The 19,323-nt window shown below is 45.2% G+C and overlaps 1 protein-coding gene across 1 annotated transcript in view; it reads left to right on the forward strand.

Annotated features, from left to right (window-relative positions):
• zfpm2a (zinc finger protein, FOG family member 2a) overlaps positions 1–19,323 on the forward strand; it is a 117,656-nt gene that overhangs the window by 55,952 nt on the left and 42,381 nt on the right. Inside the window, exons 4-5 of the mRNA XM_076096573.1 lie at positions 387–508; positions 18,146–18,257. Coding sequence (XP_075952688.1) covers positions 387–508; positions 18,146–18,257 — 234 coding nt within the window. The remainder of the gene's footprint in view (positions 1–386; positions 509–18,145; positions 18,258–19,323) is intronic.

Raw genomic sequence — 19,323 nt, forward strand, 5'->3', positions numbered from 1 at the left:
TCTGCACAGCACTAACAAGGGCCCAGTCTTCCCGGAGCAACAGAAATAGGCCTGCCACTGGCCGCTCCCGCCAGCCAGCGAGCCTGCACTGTCTCACAGAGATTATCTCAACACAAGACACCTTTCAAGAAAGGTTAGCGCGCCATGTGTCTGAGGAACACCATCAGATGGATGCTCGCTTGATTTGCTTATCCATTATGAAAAAAAAAAAAGCTTGGCTTTAACCTTCGCTGTTTACCGGCGAGGCTCTGAGGCAATAATGTGATGTAGGTTTGAGGGGAGAGGACAACTGAATGAATGTCACTGTGATTTGATGTGGAACTTGATGTGCTGCATAGATGGCTGACTGCTTTGGGTTCTGGTGTGTGTTTCTTTCTTTCTTTTAGGAGAGCTGGACGGCTTCCTTAATAAAGACGGCGAGCGTCGTATCCACACCCGGCAGCAGCTCCCCGTGGGGACGACATGGGGACCCTTCGAGGGGAAGATCGAGATGAGCGCTGACAGCATTGCACTGGTATGTCCTCGTTCTAGTCAACTGCTGCATCATTTGTGAATGTTTGGGCAACCACTGTTTAATATTAGCCAACCACAACAAGACAGGCTGACAACACAATGATTGGAAATGACTGGATAAGGTAATAGGGAGCTGAAGGTACTAAATACAGGGTGATTTGAGAAGAAATCAGCTCAACTAATCTTATCACAAGGCACATCATTCCAGAGTTTAGGGGCCTTAAAGGTGCTTAATACGGAATTCAGAGCATATATTGCCTCCACATTGGCTCTCGACATGGCTGAGCCAGAGGCTAGAAGCTAACAGTGCTAACAGCACAAACAAAGCACGAAGAAGCTTGGATTACAACACACACAGGGGGAGAGTGGCGTCCTTCCCTGCTCAGGTAGACATTACTCCACTAGATCTTCTTGTTTGCTGCTATATTAATGCTCTGAATCCCGTAAAGAGAACCCTTAACAGTAAAGTAGCAGATCACCGCCAAGAGGTCACTGCCAGAGGATCTCAGGTTACTCTTGTTTGGTCTTCAAGCAATGTCGCTTGCTGGTCATGCAATGCTCTAAACTTTAGCAGAAACATCTATCCTAAAAGGAACAGAGAGGCAGTGTAAAGAAGCTAGAACTGGTGTGATCCCATCTGGTAGTTTGAGGTTAAAACCCTGCAAATCTAAATGAAAGTGAGTGAAAGGAGCCGACGCAATAATCAGGACGAGACAAAATGAAGTCATTGTGGGGCAGATTTTAGCGTCAATAAAAAGAATGTCCGTCTTGTACAGAATTCAGCTGAAGAAAGTTGTTTGCCATCCAGTTTTTTTTTACCTTGGCTAGACAGTCCTGGGTTGAGTGCAACATACCAAACTCAGTGGGGTTTTATTGGAAGGTGTATAATGAGGCATACTTTACAAGGTGTTATAATTGGATCCTCTGAAGCACTTTGTTGGAAAAGGTCAAACTGTCCATTGGTGGGGTGATGAGTAAAAAGACAAAGCAGGTCATGCTACAGTAGAAGAGGATATGGACCCACTTTCACGAACCGAGAGCCCAAATGATGTCTTTATTATTGACTTGCTTCAAAATATGAAAGAATAATAATTAATTTATTAACCGTTAGTGAGCCACTAGTCACCATTTATAAAGTATGCCTAATTAAAAACAGTTTGTTGGACTAAAGGGATGATTAAATTCATTTATTTGGTAAATCTTTGCCTGTGGCAGCCATGGGAACACGATTCTTCCTACTGTACATCTAAAGACCGTATTAATGGCAATTCCCGTGACATTCAAACCCATTGAGGTGGCTCTCCTGGGACCCAACTGGCCCCCTTTGAAGTGCATCCATTTCAACCACTTAATCTGCATATTTCATGACAAAACGCTTTAATTGGTGGATTCTGAGCTCCATCCAGGCTTCAACTGAATGAAGTCACAATCCATTATTTTTGATGTTACCCTGCACACAGCAGCCTTTATGTCTCTTGTTTCAAAGAGGCTGGTGTTGACCCGCTGCTCCGGTGGAGTGACGAGCCCCTCCACGGGTTTCAGATTCCATTCTGCATTTGGATTAATTAAGAAATTCCTATTAAAATGGTAACCAAGCTCACATTCATCCTGTTAAGGAACATAAGGAAAAGTCCGTGAGGATTTTTTGTACTCAGAGGCCCCCCCCACACCAACGTTTTTCTTCCTTAAACTTTACTAAATCATTTTCGGAGCAGATTTTTCAACTGTTTTCTAAGCTCCCCTCGCGGTTTTGAAGTCATCAGTGGCTTTCAATAACCCGGGCCCGGGTATTATAGCCATGAAATATGGCTTTTCTCAGGGTAAAGCCAGTTATCCTTGGGCGGAAAAGTGATTTGACAGAGCAACACCTCAAGTTGCCTCCCAAAGTAACACACTCCGTATACTTCTCCAGCAATCTCTCCATGAATTTCCCTGAAAGGCGTCCAACCCTTCAACCATCAAATGACCCCGCTGACTCACGCGGAAATTATCTTTTGAGAATCTTTTTGTTGCTCGGGTGTTTTTCGCAGACACAAACTTTACAAATTCATCACCCGGCTGACTTAGCTGCATACGCTGATTGTTGCTCTTGGCTAGAGTGATACGTTCTTAACTAACTGCCCTCGGAGGAATTCATCCAGATCCTCCTCAGGTTTTTCTTATTTTTTTTTATTTTAAGCGAGCAGGTGCTGGTCATCACCTGTAATAGGCTGTGGAGGGGTTACAGAATATGCCAAACCTCCCTCGCAATTAAAAGCCAAGGAAGACGCTTTGGCATATTGCCTTTAAGGATCTCATGTGTGTCTATTCTCCCGGGGGGCCCTCTCAGTGCTTTGCCGCTTGCCCTCCTCCTCTCTTAAGTTTCATCTCTCCAACGGGGTACTGGCTGTTAGCAGCTTCTCACTATCTCTCATTAAAGGCTAGGTCAACCCAACTGGCATGTTTTGTTTTACCGAGCCTCCTTTCAGGGTTCAGTGTAACTTTTCACTTTGTTTCTTGGATGCAGAACGAGCCAGAAAAATATCAGCCGATCCCTCGTATTCAGGCACGTCACCAGGGAATCATCTCATTTACAGTAGCGTAGGTTTTTTTTGTTTTTAAATGATTATTGAGCTGTTGCCTTGTTAAAACATGCAGCCGTTGGCAACATCCGTAATGTGTGTGCTGCGTTTATCTCAAGTTATTTCAGTGGGAGGCGAGGGAGTTGTGCAAACCTTCCAACACAGACGCATCAAGATGTGGAACAAACCCTGATGCCTCACCTGGAGAGGGGGGAAGGAAAGTAGAAAGAACAAATGTAAAAGTGAGCAGACAAAGAAGAAGAAGAAGCCAGATCAGGGCGGCCATTGCTGCAGAGCGGGGTCAGAGGGCAGCCAGAGAGTGTTTGAGGTAGAAATAAAGGCTCATTGCTTCAGCTAGGAGGCACTCTCAGTCATTCTTATGAAGTGTGACCTCCACAGACTATTAAATCTCCTTTTACTCTCTTAGCTTTTTTTTCTCGAAACTATCGAGGTGAATGAATTACCCGAAGGCGGCCAGGTATATGGCAGGAGCGGCACCTCTCTCGTGAATGAAGCACATGACCTGCGTGGTGAGATATTGATATGCCCTCTCTGAAGTCAAACATATTTTACTCCCTCCGTCCAGACGCGTCATTTCAGATACGACTTTTTAGAGGTCAGGCTATTTTTGTCGAGCTTGCCACGTGTCCGTTTCTCGATCCTTGGCACGGCGCCCGGAGAGCGGCTGAAAGTGTAACGTCTCCTTGAAGTGGCTCACAGTAAATAATGAAAAATCTCGTGAGCTTAAGCAGCTTTTTTTTTGCATTAAACTGGAGCAGGAGCCGCTTAGGAGCAGGGCACGTGTAGGTCCGGCCCGGAGTCTGATGTAGGGAGGTGGGCGAGGTTTGCTGGTCCCCTGAGGTAGCGAACGGGAGCTGCAGCCGGTGGACGACAGGCCTCAGTAGCTGTGCCCCAGGAGTGATGGATGACGCCGGAGAAAAGAGCGGCGAATGGAGCGTTACGCGCGGTTGTCCAGACAGGCCTGGAAAGGGAGGTGTAGAGCTTGAAAAAGAAGAGAATGAGAGAGAGAGAGGGTGGGGGGGAGGCAGGGAAAAAACAGAGGGGAAAAAAAGCATGACAGGAAATCTGGGCATCTGCAGGACAGAGATAGGGTCACATCTCGACCGTTTATCAAAGAGGAAAGCAGATTTCACAGCTGATGGGTCGGCCGTGGCAGGTCTGTAGACCCCAGGGGCTCAGTCTGGCGTGAGGCACTGGAGTTATAGCTATTGCTGTTGCAGACCTGTTAACGCAATCACATTGCGCTGTATCAGGGCAGCACATGTGCCTGGCTTTACTGTGGTCTTTACCGTTCTTAGATCACACACCGATTTGAGATGTTTTCGGTCTAAATACAGAACTGGTTTCCACATGTAACATCTTTTAAAGACGATAAGGAGGAGATGTAAGGCAGCCTAAATGGGACACAACAGAAGGCTCTTAACTAGATTGACAGACAGAGACCAGAGTCTGAGCTGAAGACTGAGGAGCGGGACCCGGGTTGGAGCGCTCTATGGCGAGAGAGGCAGAACAGCAAGACAATAAAAACAACAGAATAAAACGCCCTAAGAGTTGGCGCTGTGCTGCTGTCGTCAGCTGCTTCCTCTGCCCCGCTCCTCTTCCTCCTCCGCCTCCTCTCCTCTCTGTCTGACTGATGGAGCTGCCAGAGTGCCGTCTCATCCCTCACTTCTCTCACTGATCAATCAGACCATTAGACTCCAATTACAGCCGCAGCCCCGGCGCAGGTGAGCGACGAGCACATTCAGCCCCGGCTGCCGACAACGCCTCCGCCCCGGCTTCCTCTCACACGCTCTCTCTCTCTCCCAAATTAACGCAAATTAATAGTGACACTCAGACATAAATGTCGGCGGCGGACGGGGCTAAATTAACAGTCTGGGTCGAAGCTATTGAGTAGCAGGTGTCTTTTTAAAAGAGGTAATTACCTACGCCGGACAGAACCGGGAGGAGACGGTCGGCCCCGCCAGTTTGCCTGGAGTGCGAGGCCTGGCCTCGGTGAGCCTGGCTCCCATTGTAGGTGCTAATAATTGATTGGGAGGAGCGCTATTAATGAGCAGCAGATTTAGAGCTCGGTTGTAAACGTGTGTTGATGAGGGTGTTGCCGCCTCTCGTACAATGCCTTACCAATGCTAATTACTGGGGCTTAGTCAAGGTGCACTGTAATGAGTCTGGATTCAATAGAATTCTGGTCTGCATGTGTTTTGAAGGCCTTTTAGTGCAAATGACATGGCAATTGCAATGCATAAGGCTCGCGTGATTCCAGATCAAGATCTAACGGGTTTTATCTTGTCCTCCATCTTTATACAGTATACACTTGTTGTGTTAGCGCTTATACGAGAATATGGTTCATGATCCCATACTCGGGTCCAGAAACAAAAGCAATGAATTGGAAGGTTGCAAGGGCATAATAAGAGTCACTAAGCACTATATAGGCTATAATGTATAACAATCAATTTAGTCTTAACGAGATATCAAGACTTTACCCTTGAATGAAAAGTCATCACAATCATAGGTATGTGTTTGCCAATACAGACATATATTTGTGATGGGTGGAATATTTTTCATATCTGTTACATTTCTGTCTGTCGTTTTGAATCGCTTATGATACAAAATGAAGCCTTCACAAGTTCTTTTGAATCTACTGGTGTCGCATGAGAGCAGAGCCATTAAACGCCCGCGTGCTCGCACATGTGCACAATGCGTCTGGGGTATTTGTGTGTGTGTGTTTGTGCACGCACTTGTGTGTGTTTGTTTTGGGTAGTGCTGTACGTGTGTGGGAGGTGCGTGTGGGAAGTGCGTGTGCGAGCGCATGCTGTGTTTTTTGGGGCTGTGAACAGAGAGCTTTAGCTTGTAGACTACAGAAGAGCAAAAATGTCAAGATACTGTCCTAATTTTCACCTGGGACAGAGAGAGAGAGAGAGAGAGCGAGAGAGGCAGAGGCTGTCAGCCGATGGAGTGTGATTATTGTGTAATTTAGTACAAGGGTAGGAATATGGGCCTGTGCAACTCCCCCCCCCCAAAAAAAGATGCTCCAGAAATGATTCAGCCCATCACTCAAGTCATTTATCTCACCCCCCTTTTTTCTTTTGCCCACCCTCTCCCTTCCCAATATGTTTATTGTTAGCTACCCCTAAACTTTAACAAGTGGCGGCGGATTTTTCTGTTACAGAAATTATATTTTTCTTCTTGTCACTGCTTCATTAATCAAGAGGAGGCATTCTGAAAAATGTTTTGTTTTGGAGGCTGCAATCTATTTTGTGTGTGTGTGTGTGTATGTGCGCGCGCGTGTGTGTGTGTGTTGTAGTTAATCTGCGCCCGTGGCAGGTTTCCCCTCCGAAACGCAGCGCTAAGCAGCGGTATCGCAGGCCTATTGTTGTAGCCTCTGTCATAGCAAGGAGAGCCTGATGCAGGCCTGGGCTCGGCTGATAAGGAAAAGAGGATTCAACATGGCTGGAAAGGAGAATCAGTGGGACTTGAGAGTGGAGTACGGATGGGGCAGATGCGCTCGCACACACACAAACACACACACACACACACAGACATGCATACAGAACCATGCACACACGTTCTACACGCACACAGTCACACATGAGCCGACGCACACACACACACACACACACAAATCATCACCATCATCACACTGGCACATGCCCAGGCAATTATTTACAGTAACATCCAATTACATATGCAAGAAGGCACCCCAGGATAGGACCTCTGTGTAGCATAGCTGCTAAATCACACACACACACACACACACACACACACACACACACACACACACACACACATCCTGCAATATGCATGCACATGCACACAAACAACCAAACAAACCATTAAACTACAAAACAACTAACATTTTGATTTATGTCTGCATTTAAAGGTGGCCCGTGCTTTCTATCTGTAAGTCACACTGTCTTTGATACGGGTTTTTTTTTTTTTTGAAAAATGCCAGACACTATCAGGACTAACAGGATTTGAATTTCTAGCGTTGGACACACAAATAATTTTGGCACAAAGAATGTGGCTCCGTCTAATGAAATAATGGGCCCAAATTTTAGGCGGAGAACCAATTTGTGATTGCATGCATCAATTATTTCTTGGGTTTAAACCAATATCAGGGCTGGGGTCTCTTCAGATGGGTAAAATGGTAATTATCTGGCGCTGCTCCCCCCCCCCCCAACCCTAACCCATCCATATATTTATCGACGGCATCTATCGATGGTTTTCATGTTCCCGCGTTACTAAAAAGGGAGGGCGGACATCAAGGTGAAGCAACCCTTTAAATGTGGGCTTTTCTAAACGCAGATCAACATGACATTAATGTCCGTTTGGGAGGCAGATGGATTGCAGGTTGTGGCGAAATAAACTCACCGCTACTGTTTTTTTAGTTTCTTTTATTGCTATACACATTTATTTCCCAAGCCTGCCCTTTCAGAGTGACTGCGTGCATGGCTGGAAGTCACTGCTCCTTGTGTTTAGCCGTGAAGCACTCAGTCAGTCGCCACAGTCAGACAGCTGTACGGCCACGGCGGAGCTCCACTGTTTGAGAGATAATGCATGGTTGACTTGATCTACAAGTGAACCTGACATTTCGCCCTTACATCACAACACAACTACACCCAAACTGATATGGCAGGTCCCCCCCCCCCCCCAGACGATAAGCAGAGCAGGACTCACTGATTTGCTTCGTGCTCGCCGAGATGGCTGCTTGGTTTTCCTCAAACACGCCAAGGATGCAGTGATCAACACAAATATAAAGATGGCGACCATCTGCAGCGCAATTCAGCGCTCGCAGCGTTAATGAGTGTTGCATTCATATCGACATTATTTTCTTCCAGTGGTTACAGCAAATGGCACTGAGGCTTGGGTGGGAGCGATAGAGGCGGTACTTTATACCAAGATGAACACGTTGACGTTAAAAATGCTGAAATTAAACGTGTTTTTCACTCCTCCAGCACTGCTGCTTTCACCAAATTCCAAACATTTACATTACTTCATACTTCAGCTCATTTCAGAGGGGAATATCGCTACACTGTATATCACTACATTCATCAGCTCTAGTTACCGGTCACTTTACAGATTAAAAACTAATTATGAACCTTGAAAATACAATCATTTAACAGATTAAACTTGGACCTTATGGTGTAATATATATTATAGTAAAACGTGTACTTTTACTTTGACACTCACTGATATTTCTTCTATATCGTGGGATTTTGAATGCCGGACTGTAACTTGTTGTTTATTGTTACTTTTACTCAAGTAAAGGATCTGAATACGTCTTCCACCACTTCCTGTTTTGTGCTGTAAAGCAATGTCTTGTGCTGCAAATCTGATTTGGTTGCACACAAACGTTTCATTGTGAAAATGCAGGTAAAGTGCAGGTTGCGAACATTCTAGAACATCCATTTTATTGTATTTTCAATTCTGGAGATCATCGAGAAACGCTAAAGATGCTCTCATCCAGTCATTTCTCTATTCTCTGCCGCTCTCTCTGTGTAGCAGGTAGATTCTAGATAAGATGAGCGTGCGTTATTGTGCAGATTTCACACTAAGGAAACATCGCTCATGTTGCTGTAATGACATGAATGGCTCCATCCTCACAGACGCCGAAGATGTGACCGTTCTACTGTTAATAGATAGACAGGCTGCTGTCTTCCTGCAGCAGAGCAAGACCAGTGACGGCTGAAAGCCCCACAGTGAGGCTCCAGGTCCTAAGGGGGGGCTTGAGGAGGGTGAGCTGGGTGTCCCTGTCTTTCCCCCCCCCCCCCTTCACACTCACACACAACCCTCTGGGTGTTTGCTGTCTGCCAGTGGCACATCAGGGAGAGACACAGTCTGCATCGCAAACTTGTCACACTGAGGAAATGCAGCGTCTGCATGCTTATGTTTCGTGTACGTCATAAACCTCGTGCAAACAGCTTGATGAGAGCATTGACATTGCTGAGCGACAGTTAAGTCGCACAAACACCTACGTCACACGCTATCGCTTACACACTTATCTCTAGAGTCTCGTGAATCAGCTTCTTTAGCTGCGATGTACCGGAAACAAGGAAACAAGCAAAGCTGGGTTTCAGACCGTACAGGCAACAATAGTGGAGCTCAGAACTCCCCGGCTTCACGCATATCGCCTTGTTTTACAGTACGCAATATGTCTTCCCAAATGAAGGACTATCCAACACTTCCAATACACGGCGGAGCGCTGTTGCAGCAAAGGCGCAAGAGGAGGAGGAGGAGGAGGAGGAAGAGGCAAGAAAAGTGAAACAAAGTTGAGTGGTGCCAGCTGCTTTGCCATCTGTCACTGTCATGGCTGCACTTGTGATATGTTGAAACAACTTTCTTGAAAAGTGGTGCAGATAATCCCCGATTGTTTGCATTTGCAAGTCCCCCTCCACCCCGATAGTCTTCTTGGTACTTCCAGGACAAAGGTGGATGACCCATCCCTCTCCATTAGCTCCATTGTAGAAATGTAAAGTTGCAGTTCTCCGTGTTTTGGCACTGGTTGGAAAGTGAGCATGAGACTTTAAAACCTCCCCGAAATCGTCTACACAAGCATCGTCTACACAAGCATTGTCGCTCTTCGGAGTTCAGCCGTTCTCCCCCTCTCTTGTCAGATTGGCGCGGGAAGCGGAGAAGCAAAGGGGCTTTTGCTTGCTTCACCTCCTTCAGAGAGTAGAAGGACTGCCACCCTACAGGGAGGCAAACCCCTGCTGGTGGACCTTGATAAGTCCTCGCCGTCCCCTGTCCTGGCCTTAGCCCTCTGATCCTCAGCCTAGTTGGATCGGGGCCAAAGACAAAGCTGTCAAAACGTCTCCGTATGAACAACCGAGCAGAAAGTCCTCTGACAAAAAAGGTTAGCATTGATGATAAGAAAGCTGATAGGTGCTGGAGGAGATGAAGGTCTGGACAGTGTTCATTCGCTCCCTGGTGGTCCGGCAGCACCTCATTAGATGGATGTGTATGAGGCTGTCAAAGAAGGAATATTATACTGCGGGGTCGTCGGCAAACTAATTGGGTAACAAAGACCATTTCCAGCTCGAGAAACCCATCTTTTAACAGTCAGCGTGCTGAGACTCTGATAAGAGAGTTCACGTCTAATGCATTTAGCGAGGGCCAAGTTCACCATCTTTATCTTATTTACTTAACTTGGTGTAAATATTGTCGGCCTTTTTTCGCGGCGGATTTAGCCAGAAATGCAATCTGAAGTGCACCCGGGGATCAAACTATTGCGCACTGCAGCAATATGTCGACGATCAGGTGGTATGCAATTCAAACATACCTTTGGTGGGGTTTGTTAGTCGTTAGAACAAAGGGACATGTTTCCTCACTTTGTTCATTGACTCAAATTATAATTTTTTTAATTTGTTGGTTATTATAATTATGATTCTGTACACTTTGATATGGGTAGAGCTCCACTTCCCAATGCGCAGACTTGAGAGAGTCTCCTGAAATATGAAATCACATACAGATGCTATTCTAATGCATCATGAAACTCCACCAGAGGAGAGAGGGGAGTTCAAAAGAATATTAAAATCCAATACCTAGAGGGGGGCACAGGGGTTTATCTAAAGTCAGGGGCTTTATTCAAGCATCATGCCTACTATTTTATTGTTTGTCTTTATTTGCTGCCTCTGACTGATCCTAGTCTTCCGCGTGTGGTTATGAGCGGAGGGATTTGTTGTGACCCCATTGACTGATTGACTCCTGAGTTCCTTTTTTTCCTTTTTGAAGAAATCCCCCCACCCCACCCATCCACATGTTTATTCCCGAAAGAGAGCAAGCGGTTCTGTCCGGAGAATATGCCACCCGCCACCTTGACCCCCAGGGGCCACGGTAATATCCATACAGGTGAACATTACTGGCTCTGGGTTCCCCTATTATGTTCCCTCACACAGCTTCTCGCCGCTCGGGGAGTCAGCCCCAGCTTACATGCAAGAGATCAAACAAGTCCTTCCCAATTGAATTCAAATGGAAAATTTCGAGTAATTCAAACAGTGAGTAGTGAAGCGACGGGGCTGTTCTGTCCCCTGACCAAAGCCAAACACTAGAAGTACATGTGTGTGTGTGCTCATACCTCCACTCATACCTCCGAGATATGATTAACTCCTGGAGCGCATGCATTACAAATTCAGCTTTCTCTTGTTTACAACTTCAAATAGTTCTCGGGACATACGCATTATACATAGTTACAGAAGAACACACGCATTTACTCGTGAAGTTGAATTAAACATTCTCCACGACAAAGAAAGTTGGGGACATTGTTGAATGATGCTGAAGGGCTGGGGAGGGAAAATAAGTTTGGACTGGATCAGTAGAGCAGTGTGGGTGATGTACAAATATTAAAGGAAAGGACACGAGGGATGAGAGGAGAGGAGAGGAACAGATAGGAAATAAAGAGAGGGAAAGGAAATGACAGGAGAGAGGAGCGATGATAGGAGATGAGGAGGAAAGGAAAGACAAGGTGAGGAAAGGAAAGAAATAGCTAAATAAGAAATGAAAGGAAAAGAGAGAGAGAGAGGAAAGGAGAGATGAGAGAGGAGATGAGAGGAGGAAAGGAAAAGAAAGGATTAGCAAAAGGACGAATAGGAAATGACAGGAAAGGAGAGAAATGGAAAGAAAGGAGAGATGAGAGAGGGTAGGAGATGAGGAGGAAAGGAAAGACGTGGAGACAAAAGGAAAGGAATACCAAAAAAAAAAATGGGGTTGGAAAGGAGACATGATAGAGGATAGGAGATAAAACAAGGAAAGAAAGGGCGAAGAGAGGACAGGAAAAGCAAAAGGATAAAAAGGAAAAGAGAGAAAGGAAAGGAGAGACAAGAGAGGATAGGAGATAAAACGAGGAAAGGAAGGAAACAAGAGGAAGTAAAGGGAAGCATGTCAAAAGCAAAGGGAATGACTGGAAAAGGAAAAGAACAGCAAAATAATTCATAGGAAAGGAAAGGAGGCAGGGGTGGAGAAAGGGGTTGCTTGTCTTCAGGGCAGGTACAGCTTACTCTAAACTGTTTGGCTTTAGAGTTGGAGCACCTCAAAGCGCCCGAAGGTCTCGAAGAATGGAGTACAGAGGATAGAGAGCCCCCTCCGTCTGAATCTCCATTCTCCTCTCTTCCCCTCCCTGATTTAGTAAGATTCACTTTGAAAAATAACATGACAAAATCATTTCTAGATGTGCTGCTAATAATTCAGCATCGCTACCTAATCAGCATCCCGAGCAGCCAATCACCCGTCGGCCTCATAACCACTCTGTTATGTCTTGAACCAGCAACAGAGCAGGTCGGCCATCATGCAGTGCCGCCCACAGTCAATATGAATACAAGCAGTGTGGGCATTTCAATGGAGGGAAATAAGCAACAGCTAATGCAGCACATGAACTTTGATGCTTACAGTCCAGTCAGCAGGATAAAAGGTGATTTAAATGAGGAAATATTTATTCCCCAAAGCGCCGCCAATGATAGCGGCAGACAAATAAAGGCACATGCGCACAGTGATGGGTGTCCCTTTAAAGATTCCGGGGGAACAGCAGTGACTCTCTCAATTTAATCGATTTTGAAAATGAAAAGTCAATTTAACAAAGTTGAAAAGAGAAAGATGGGCTAAGGGAGAAAGCAGAAGACGAAGAAGGGGATGAAGAGAAAAAAAGGCATTCTCTTGCACTCAAGCAGTAAACTAACTGCCGCACAGAGCAGGCAGAGATTTCAGCTGAATTATCTCCCACCTCACATTTGCTCTTAGGCAAGCAGTTTAAAAGCCAAGCGATTGAGCCAGTGATCCAATTTGAAATGCAGAAATGATTAGAGCAGCTTGCCTCATTTCATATCGAAATTCTCTGATTTATGACAGGGCACCAGCCAAGATCTATCTCTAAAGGGAATTAGTGTGCAATTCCTGCATATTTCTGTTATTTAGTCTCCCCATAGCAGATGCTATAGCCTTAGAGAGAGGGAGAGAGGAGGGGGGGGGGGGGCAGAATGAAAGCCGTTTGTGGGTATCTTTTCATTTTGGCAGATGTAACCACGGCCATTTAGAAGGAGGGAATGACACAAAGGCAGACTTGAGGAATGGCGGTATTTCTCACCTTATGTAGGATGTTGACGGAGACTCTTTTTTCAGAATGCAATGGAGAAAACATGCAGCAGCCCTAACTAAGCACTATGCACAGCTTTCTGTTCACCCGGCATGGATACAGCGGTGGGAGAACACAGACGGTGTTTTTTACTCAACAAAAAAAATAAAAAATAAATAAAGACCCTTGCAACCCATCCATCCTTGAGGCTAAGAAAATATTAATACGCAGAGCGATAACGAGGGCTAGAGGAAAATCTCCCTTAATGAAATTTCCAGTTGACCACATGCAATTTGTTTCATCGCAGTGAACAACTAATTGCAATGGACGTTATCAAGGTGTGAGTGTGCTGTCTGCTGTAAACTGACTGGTAGAACAGGTACAAATCCTTTATCCTCCCTCCCATGTTAGAAACAGAGAACATATAAACTTGACATAACCCATACATAAGCTTGCTTTTTTTTATTTATTATGCTGCTAGTAGCCTCTGAAAAAGGACATGGCGCTCCTGAAAATGACATTCCCATACAACAAAACTTGTGAATTACGATTCGAGGGGAAACCTATTTTGTCGTGGATTATGTTTGCTTTAAAATAAGTTTAAAATGAGTCTACAGAAGTCCGCATAGGGAGGAGGAAGGGTCATGTTTTTCAACCCAGGAGACTGTCGTTGTCCCATGACAAGCGCTCTTGTAGCCTAAACATAGCCAAGTATTTTTGTTGCGTTATTCTTTGGTTTTGTTTTAATCCAAAACATGATTTATTTGGCTCAATCTAACCAAGCAGTTTTGCAGCGTTTTTTTTTTTTGTTTTGTTACAATTTACAGCAATAACCACGCGTTTCAAACTGTTCGTAACTGCGACCGTAATCCCGGAGAAAATACGTTTACCTCGAAACGTAATGGAGAGTGCAGTTTGAGTTTAAGTCTTGAAGTTTATTTCATCTGTATGGGAGTGTCATTTAGTTGGAGACTGTGATCAATGTTGGACATTGCGTTACGTTGCATTGCGTTAATATGTTTCATGTATATCTATCAGGGATTCAAGTCAAATTAAGAATTGATAAAGCGTTTTATTCTTTATCCGAGAGATGTTAATGGCGTTATTTGCCTGGTGTTTTTGCTTTATTTTTTATTTTTTTTTAAATGGCACTACTTGACACCGAGTGGGTGTTGAAAGCACGGCGTGTGAAGCCAATGAATGTGTCGAGATATTCAGACGGAGCGGTTTTGATCTCTCAGTTGTCTAAATCCTGCAGCTGTGGGATCAAGACGGATACAGTGCCAGTCAGTGACCTTGGTGGAGGGAGGGAAAGAAAAAAAAGCCATGGGGGAAAATAATCATTCCCACCAAGGTTTGTATCGATTTCACCTGCCCTGACCATGAAGCGGGTTAAGAGTAGCCAGTGGTGGTGAAATGGTCAGCGGCGATATCATTAGCTTGTTGTTTACACAGGGAAGCAGGGAGTTAGAGGAAGGCTGAGTGTCACAAGCCACTTTCTTCTTCACCTCCTTCAGCTGATCAGAGGATCATGGTATCAAGGAGGGATTAGTAGCGACTTGGGATTTGTGTGATTGGTTAATTTATTGCGGTGATGGCAGGTCTTTCATCTATGGCAACATTTAATCAGCGCAGCCACAGAGGCTATTACAGGTTAGCTCCTTTCTGGAGTCAGTCCGGCTGTGCCATCAGCTCTATCACAATTCCCCTGAAATTTCCAAATTATCTGGAACAGGCTTTAGCTTCTCAGTAATAAAAATTAGAACAGATTCCTGATAGAAGCTTTTGCTCACACAGGGCCAATTATAAATAGTACAGCCCTGCCTTGGAAGAGGGGTGAGGGGGAGGGATTGAGGTAAAAAAAAAAAGAATCCAACTCTGAGAAATGTGCGCGGAACTTATCGCTCAGCCTCTGCTCCGCTCTGATCCAAATCCATGTGGCTGAAAATTTATATTAGATCTTATCATAGAGGCCTAAGTCGAGAAAAAAAAAATCAATGAAGGTTATCTTTTATGTTACAGCAACTTGTGGAAATATTGATTTTCATTTTATAGCGAATTTGGAGCATCAGTTTGTAATCACTTCCTCGCTGACTACACTGTTTCGGTCACTGTATCTCTTACACGGGGAACGGTAACAGGGCTCAGGGAGGAGAAGAAAAAAAAAATAATAATAAAAAACACCGGCAGAGTATTGAAACCACTGGAGTGAAGGCAGAGGGTGGATAAACCATAACACACTGCACAGACGGGAAGCTTTTTATACCGGCTCTGACAGGGATGATAGTGTGTAAACTGATGCTAAACACTGTGTACCTCCGTAAACAAAACTAATACTTATTTGTCTTATAACATCTCTCTTTTTGAATATTTGTTCAAAATACCTCAAATAAACATGCAATATTAACTAAGATTTGTTTTTGTAGGTGACATATTTATTATCCAACAGGGGTCACCATATTGTTTTGGACAGGAAAGAGCTTCCATACGTCACATCCTCTGCTGGTGTGATGTGTTAAGAGCAGTTTGTTCATCGTGCGCCTCCCTCTCTCCCCGGGAAATCTAAATGTTCTGCCTGTCAGGCCTCGGCCACTCAGGCCAAACCCATCCAGACCCCTGCAAATGTTATTTTTTTTCATTTTCATTTGGCTCCTCCCCCTTCCCGCAGACGCCGCTGCGTCTTAATCCCAAATATGTAGTGTGCAGTTGCTCCTTCTGCGTTTCTTTGTCTGCGTGACGTCTGGTACATGCGGCGTGCTTACAGAGCACGCGGGCCACCATTGTCGCGATCGATGCATTATGTAAATCTGCACCGGGAAACGGTCATGGGGTTTGCTGCTGGCTCTGTTTGCCAACAAAAGGGAAGTAAAGGAAAATAGTGGCGAATCACGATTAAAGCACATATATTTACACATATTTCTATCTCAGCAGCAGCTAAAGGATTAATCCAGATTGCTGCAATAATTTTGAACACATTTCTAACAATGGGAAGACGTCTAGTTAAGGTGGTATTTTTTTGTCCCCATTGGTTCCTATTGAGAGCAGCTGGAATATCATGAATTCCCAGAGGCTCAGAGGGACGGCGGAGAGGCCTCTCGCTGCTGAATAAGAGATGGCTCCAGTCTGGAGATCTAAGGAAGGGTTAATCTGATTCCCATTTCAGATAGTCGTCCTAGCAACAATCGGCCGGTCTGCTCTGCTCCTTTGACAGGGGTGTGAGATTTTCAGGTTAGCCAGATAGAAGACTTTATTGTGAGGCTAATTTGAAATGTGAAATCGAGGATGACTTAAATTACAGAGGTCCTCTCTCTCTCTCTCTCTCTCATCTGCTGCCAGGACGGGATAAGAGGATGCCAGGAGAAGGAATAAGAATATCAACAGACACAATTTACTGTCTGTGTTTGATCAGTTTGGCAGTGTAGTTTGCCAGCGTGCAGATATATATATACACACACACACATATTTATATATATATAGGGACTACGTAGGAATCTGTCTTTATTTAGTGTCTTTAATTTTCAGACAAAATCCAAACAGATTGCTATCATCTCCCCGAGATGTATTTGCTGTTACTAAATCAATGCTCTATGAAAAAAAAGCAGTCGGTTTGTCCTCCAGCCTCAGACTAGATAGAGTTCATGGCGAGAGAAATGGGCGGCTGGAGGAGGAGGAGGAGGAGGAAGAGGAGGATGAGGAGGAGGGGGGCATGCAGGCGCACTGCCTGTGCTCATCTCTTGTGCATATCTGTGCCAATTCAGACCTTTAACATGCTCAAGTGACATTTGCATTTATCCTCGAAGGTTGTTTGCCTTCTGCGGGGGAGAGAGGAAGTGAAAAAGCGCCAGCATTTCTTCTGTTGCATTAGGCAGATGGACGGCGTCCTGTCGCCTCGGAACGGAAAAAGAAATGAGTGTTCGGGATTGCACTCCCAGCCCCGTATTTCTCTTAGCTCAACTATTTCTGTAACATCTTAATGAAGGAGTGTCCCCCCCACCCCCACCACCACCACCCACCCTCCACCCCGAGGTTCAAAAGTATAACGGCCTTGAAATACTGACGTTTTGCCTTTGAGTGAGAATAGTAAATACTGTAGCCAGCTGCCTGGGATGTTGCCCACACACTCACACAACCGACGCCACCATTTTGCAAGAGGCGAGAGAAAAAGGAGCACCAGGAAACAAAATAGAACAGAGCAGGAAATCACATGAGGATGAATAGAACAAGCAAGATCCCAGTGACACCGCGGTGGATGTTGCACTCTATCTCCCTCTTTTTTTTTTCTTCTTCTTCTTTCCGATGGAATAAAACTCCCACGTTTGACCTCTGACCGGGGAAGAAAAACGACCTTACAACATTCAGAATACATTTTTTTTCCCGGCATATTATAAAAACCCCTAACCTCAATCGGCCTTTGAAATGGATACTGATTCTTTAAATTCTTCCCTGCTTGTTTTCAGGAAATGGTGAGATCCCGGCGATAGCAAGGCACAATGCGCCCAAAGTTCAGCGCTGAACGCTCGCTTCCTCCTCTCTGAGAGTCGCCAGCCTTTTCTTCCTTTCTTTCTTCCTTTCTTTCTTTTTACATAAATCCCAGATTTGTACTTCCTAATCTTTAAGCGATCGGATGCTGAATAATTGGGGTTCAGTCCTGGATGATTATTCCTCCTTTTTTGACTCTCTTGCACCCATTTGTCACCACTCCAACCACTGTGCAACCTCTCACACACGTACGCACACACACACACACACACACACACACACACACACAACAACCTGCCCTGATTCTCAAATCTTCTCAGCATTGTCAAAAAAAGAAAAAACATTAGAGGAAAAAGAGGATTGGGGTGGACTTGGGTTGCATGGTGTATAGTTTCTGAAATTGTGTGTTTACGGCCATTCAGAGCAGCAGAGGAGCGTAACTCAGTGGTTATTAATGTTTCTTTAATCACCGAAATAAGCGAATGATTAGTGTGTGTTATCTGTCCCCGTCCAGAAGACGAAGAGCACGGTCCCGGTGGTGCTGAGCGCCGGCCCCAGGTGGCTGCTGGATGTGACTTGGCAGGGAGCGGAAGACAACAAAAACAACTGTGTGGTGTACAGCAAAGGTAAGCGAGCAGCGCCGGCATCCTGTTATCTCTCGGCGGCGCGACACACCACGCCACACAGCGCCGCCACTAAAAAAAAAGAAGAAGAAAAACACTGACAATCCTCCATCCACTCCACTCCCCACCTGCCTGTCTGTCTCCCTCTCTGTCTGTCTCTCTCGCTCCCTCTTTCTTTTACTTTTTTCTCTCTCTCTCGTGTCTTCCTCATTTCTCAAAGTCACAAACATGCAGAAATAATTGCACTGCGAGGACACACACACACACACACATGCACACACCATATCTGTTTTACTCCAAAGAGTAATTTATATCACTAAAACTCTGATTAGGAACTGAGAAACATCACTTGACACACAAAGTTAATGGTCTTTAGATTTCACAAGGTAATTAATGCCCTCCCCCCTCCCCTTTTTTTTTTTTTTTGCTCCTCTTTTATACTAAGTGAATCCATATCTCAGTGCAGATAACGAGCAAGGCACAAGTGGAGTAGGGGCTCGCCATTTCAATTCATTTGTTCTCGCACTAATTCAGCGAAAGCTTTATCTGGAGCATCTTTAATAAATCAGGCGGATATGGATTCATGTAAATAAATAAGCGGGCATATCTGTCAGAAATTTGAAAAAAAAAACATGTTGTTTATTCAGCCTTCACCCTGTAAAGCACAAAGAAAAAAACACCAAGTGACTCACTGTCATGAGGATCAACCCTCCTCAATCTGCAGCATTGTGTCCGGCTTGCTCTCATTAAAGCGGCCATACGCGGGACGTTGCACAGAGGCCCCGCTTTTGTCTCTGATTGCATGAGGAGATGCTTCGACTGTACGCAGCCCTGACACCACCGTCTGCAGCCTCACTCCCCGTGAAAAGCGGCGGGCTTCCGCAGCTATAATTGGGTCTTGACAGGGGTGTTAACCAGGGAGACGCACTGACAAATAAACAGGTAAATAAAGATGTGTTTTTGGATTCCGAAAAAAGGGGCGCAGGAGAAGGGCTCCATTTATCACTTTTCAAAAAGTGATTACCCCGTGACAATATACCCCCCACCCCACCCCAAAGCTGAAATGGAG

The sequence above is a fragment of the Anarhichas minor genome, unplaced genomic scaffold (assembly GCF_050575085.1).
Source record: "Anarhichas minor isolate MPS153535 unplaced genomic scaffold, ASM5057508v1 ptg000022l, whole genome shotgun sequence".
Classification (NCBI taxonomy): Eukaryota; Metazoa; Chordata; class Actinopteri; order Perciformes; family Anarhichadidae; genus Anarhichas; species Anarhichas minor.